The 4,593-nt window shown below is 24.3% G+C and overlaps 1 protein-coding gene and 1 long non-coding RNA gene across 4 annotated transcripts; both read right to left on the reverse strand.

Moving 5' to 3' along the window:
• Positions 1 to 399: 399 nt before the first annotated feature.
• LOC135923197 (uncharacterized) lies at positions 400 to 2,489 on the reverse strand. Of its 3 annotated transcripts, none has more exons than XM_065457818.1 (9): positions 1,707 to 2,489; positions 1,478 to 1,621; positions 1,350 to 1,433; positions 1,168 to 1,239; positions 1,083 to 1,121; positions 938 to 1,030; positions 807 to 890; positions 723 to 764; positions 400 to 679 (listed from the first exon to the last, which is right to left on the reverse strand). In XM_065457818.1, exons 1-9 carry the CDS (start codon positions 2,440 to 2,442, stop codon positions 537 to 539), a joined length of 1,437 nt encoding a protein of 478 aa, XP_065313890.1. In that variant the 5' UTR covers positions 2,443 to 2,489; the 3' UTR covers positions 400 to 536. The 3 variants fall into 3 exon arrangements, with proteins under 3 accessions (XP_065313890.1, XP_065313891.1, XP_065313889.1); XM_065457819.1 differs by having other exon boundaries at positions 813 to 890; positions 1,350 to 1,439; XM_065457817.1 differs by having other exon boundaries at positions 1,350 to 1,439.
• Positions 2,490 to 2,506: 17 nt separating this feature from the next.
• On the reverse strand, positions 2,507 to 4,483 carry LOC135923198 (uncharacterized). Its single transcript, XR_010571153.1, has 5 exons — positions 4,444 to 4,483; positions 4,175 to 4,241; positions 3,734 to 3,807; positions 3,357 to 3,678; positions 2,507 to 3,312 (listed from the first exon to the last, which is right to left on the reverse strand). It is a non-coding gene; the product is annotated as an uncharacterized LOC135923198 (long non-coding RNA).
• Positions 4,484 to 4,593: the final 110 nt, after the last annotated feature.

Consider the following 4,593-nt stretch of genomic DNA (forward strand, 5'->3'; position numbering starts at 1 on the left):
TTTTTTTTCCATCAAAAGAGAAATTTATATTTTATATAAGTCAAATAAAAAGAATAAACAACTTTTCATTTTAATGTGAATTCTGATATAATTATGGAATAAATATTTTAAATTATCATATATTTTATTTGAATTTAATGATATCACCTTTGATTCAATTTTATATTTCTTTATCTTAATTTTATTCTAAGCACATAAATTAAACCAAAATGATAGTATTCTTAAATCTTATTAGAAAATTTTATTTTCATTGTTTTGCAAATTTGGCCTACATTTTGATCGATTCATTTGCAAATCCTATAATCTTGCCTTATTTTCCAAAACATCTTTAATTTTTTTTATATCTTACCCTTCTAAATAGCCAAAATAATGTAAAGCAGCCCATAAAAAGTTTCCCTGTTCTTTATTATTGCATTATTTAGAAGTGACTCAATAAAACAAATATTTTTTGAAGGTCATTTTTTATTATAAGATATATAATTTATAAAAAAATAATATTTGTACTATTGATTATATAAAAAATAATATTAAATATTTTATTTAAAAAATGATAGCGTTCTAATTTGATTTGAGCTTGTAGATATATTCCCAACTTTCACAAAAGAAAAATTTGAAGTTGGAACATTTGTGGTGTTATTTAATGTTAATGTCAGTTTGGGCATATTATTTGGTAAAATCCCTTAAAGAAATAAATATTAAATATTATTAAAGTGGTCTATTACTAAAAGGATTTAATGGCCTAATATTAGTTCCATGTGGTAGTACTAAAATAAAATAATTAGGTATATATAATAAAAGTTATTTACAAGAACTGTGGAGTACATTGTTCGTTTTTGCAGAAGTATCCTCTGGTAATATCTTTTTTTGTAATTGATTTGTATTTAAAGGCCCTACAAGAAAAACATCAGATAATAATATAATTAAGTAATTTCATTACTAAAAGAATCTTTTTGTCTATCATAATTACAAGAATGGATAACTATATTCTTATCTGATGAGCCAGCAATGTGCTTTTTAGCATTAGCACATCCTAAAAATAATATATATAAAAAATTAAATAAAGTTTAACAATATATAATAACCTATAAATGTTTGCATTGATGAATTTAAACTGGTAGAATCTTGAAAATATATTATGCAATTAGTATAAAATTTATAAAAAAATACTTGTGTTTTCAGAAAGAGTTTGTAAGGGTTTACTATTTGTGAAAATTTTTATTGATGAGGGAAAACTAGTATCTAAAAAAAATATATTGTAAAGACATAAAAATTTTTTTTGCTTTTCATATAAACAATATTTGCTATTAGCCAAAAAAAAGTGATATAGATGTAACTATAAACTATGTAACCTTTCATATCTATCAAATGCTTAAAGTTGTGATTATTTTCTTTGTCCATTATATTGATGTTATTTATTTGTTTTTCTTTCATCACTTTCACTTTTCACAATTAATATAAATGAATTTAAAGATCAAACCTTTTCTCATATTTTTAGCATCTTTGCGTCTTTTCAAATATCCAGGACTTATTTTTTCTGGCATTTCAATATTTTTTATATTATTGAAATTGATTTCTACTTCACTAACTTGTTTCAGTGGATTTTCTGGTTTTTGTTCAACATCTTTTATATATATTTTTTAAAGTTTACAGAATATATTATAATTCATTAAAAAAAATTATTAATAAATTCTAAAAAAAATGATTACCCATGTCATTAAATTTAAATCCTGATGTTGGATTAAATATATTGATAGCATGTTCAAATTGTTCAATAATTTTAGGAGTAGGCTGACATAGATCTTTATAAACATATTTTAAGTATGTATATATTTTGTTAAATGCATTTTGATTCATCTGAGATGATAATGATGATATATTTTGCATAATATCCTTTACTTTTCTGAATTTTTCATCAGATGATAGAATTTTTTTTTCATTGATAGTATGATTAATTCTAGTGCCATCGATATCATTTTGATTAATATTATTAGTAAGTATTTTATTTTTATCAGTCATCATGTAAATTTTTGAATTCATAAAGTAATCTCTCTGCCATCTTGGATGACATAAATTTTGATCAAACAGATCTATACCATTCAATCTTCTATATTCAAAAATATGCCTACATGGTAATAAAATAGATTCTAAATATCCACAACTACAATTTGAGGGTAATACTGTTAAAGTTGAATTTCCTTCATCATGGGATATTGATAAATTTAGCTGATCTAATATCCTTTTAAAGGCAGCATTAGTCAATATATTTTGATATTTGAATTTTACACTATTTTCTGGATAACTTATTGTAGATATTTTTTTAAGATTCATAATCACATTATGATTCTTTTCCTCATTTGAGGTATCTATACAAATATTCAAATTTTTGAAAAAATTTGTTAAATTTGAATGTTTTTTTATTAGGGTTTTGAGTACCCTATTCATACTCTCCGTCCTATTATTTGTATAAATAGAAAAATTTGTGGTTTTACACCGCCCACTCGTGTCGAATGTTATGCCAATTATTATTAAAATATTCTTCCACATTTGGAAAATTTAATGCCATCAATGAATTATATATTTCCCAATAATGTGCCTCTGTTTTGGTGTAGATCATTTTTTTCAAAAGATTTAACACAACCTTTACCTGGGTAGAATTTATATTTCTCTTTTTAACGGTTATTTCTCTAATAAATGTTTGTTGTACATGGAACGTACATATTTCAAGTGAAGCCATAGGAAAGGCTTCTCTATAAGCATGTCTATCAGCAAAGTCCTTATCTGCAATTATTACTTTAATTTTATTATTATTATCATTGTACGATTTAAATAAATCACACATATTTTTAACAATTAAATAATTCTCAGATTTGACTATCCAGATAGCAGCAAATCTCGTTTGTTCTTCGCCATCAATAACAAAGAGAGTAAATACTGGCATTTGATAATAATTTAATTTATAAGTTGCATCAACCAGGAGAATCTCTGGAAATGCTCTAAAGTAATCCTTCATATTTGGGGTTTGGTAATATATCCCATGAAGGGCATTGTTTTCAGAAACTATTTTTATAATATTATTAGGGTTTAAATTTTTTAATAAATTAAAAACATCCAGGAGCTCAGAGTCCCCTGGTTGATATAATATTTTCTTTTTTATATTATATAAATCTCGATTTGTTGTGTAAACTCCTTTTTGTTGGAGGTCATATTTAATTTTAGGAATTGAGGCATCATATTCTAAACACTTAACAATTAATGATCTTGATTCATCATTTATTTTACGTTGCTTAGGTAAACGCATGAATAAATTATAATCTAAATTAATAAATAAAAATTGTATATTTCTTAAAAATATATACCCAAATCATGATTATGCCCACTATTCATTTTGGAAACCTCTAGCCTATGTAGATCCCCTATTATTATGTGCTTTACTGAAAAGCTGTTTGGGCAATTTAGTTGTAAAGTTTGGGTAAGTCGTTTTCCTTTCCCAAGACTTTTAAAGTGTCTTCCTCCATGTATACAAACATAACGTATATATTTGTATTGTATTGTTTGAATGTTTTCATCAAAATTACCAAGCTTGGTACATGTTGCTATATGGTAATTTGTAAACACTAGATTTTCATATTTATCTATAGCTTCTTGCAAATCATTAAATGATTCAAATTGTGCCCCAACCTATGAAATAGATTATAGAATAGATAACCTTATTAAAAAAAATATGCATTGTTACTTCTATTTTTTTTGACTTGTAGAAGTTATTTCTTCATCTAAATCAAAATTGCTTTGATATTCATCCATAAGAATCTAATATAGGGTAAGAAATATTAATGAGTTGGGTATAAACTAATAATCATTATTATTTGGATTTTTTTTGTGCTAATATTTATATCATAATCTTGAATTAATAGAGAGATGGTAAATAAGGGGTAATATATTTAATTTAACCATTCCAAATATCACAAATCGTTTTTATTTGTATGTTCAACTACATACATTTTTGATTAGGGCTTGTATTTAAAGAGAACCAGGGTGGGCCTAACAACTTAAGTAAAAAATTTGAATAGGGTGGGTAGCACAAAGGCTAACATTTAACCTGTCCAGTGTGCCTGTCTAAGCATAACTATAAATTTAACAATTATTCTTTTATAATATAAATTTAGTATAAAAATACTTGGCTATCAAGGTACTGTAAAATGAACAGGTACTGTAAAAGGAATAGGTTCTGTAAAAGGAATAACCTATTTCATTAAATTTTAAATATAAAATTATTATTGTAACTAAGTATATAACAATATACTTTTATAATATAAATTGAGTATAAAAATATTTGGCTATCAAGGTACTGTAAAATGAACAGGTACTGTAAAAGGAATAGGTTCTGTAAAAGGAATAACCTATTTCATTAAATTTTAAATATTGTGTGTATATAAATACGATTACTTTTATAATATAAATTGAATGTCCATATTGAATGTTTAAATAATTGTTTAGTTTTTCAAATAAAATAATTATAAAACGAACATCTATAAACGAGAGCTTTCGTAATTTTACTTTTACAAAAAAATAAATATATGACGTATTTTGGCGTGC

This window comes from Gordionus sp. m RMFG-2023, chromosome 2 (assembly GCF_954871325.1).
Source record: "Gordionus sp. m RMFG-2023 chromosome 2, tfGorSpeb1-WG-v2, whole genome shotgun sequence".
NCBI lineage: Eukaryota > Metazoa > Nematomorpha > Gordioida > Chordodea > Parachordodidae > Gordionus > Gordionus sp. m RMFG-2023.

Excerpts from the sequence above, each read along its gene's own strand:
- LOC135923197 (XM_065457817.1), bottom strand. The coding sequence starts at position 2,442 with ATGAATAGGGTACTCAAAACCCTAATAAAAAAACATTCAAATTTAACA. Across the intron at positions 1,440-1,477 it reads TGCTAAAAATATGAGAAAAG|TGAAAGTGATGAAAGAAAAA; the intron begins GTTTGATCTTTA and ends AATTGTGAAAAG. Across the intron at positions 680-722 it reads TAGGCCATTAAATCCTTTTA|GGATTTTACCAAATAATATG; the intron begins GTAATAGACCAC and ends TATTTCTTTAAG.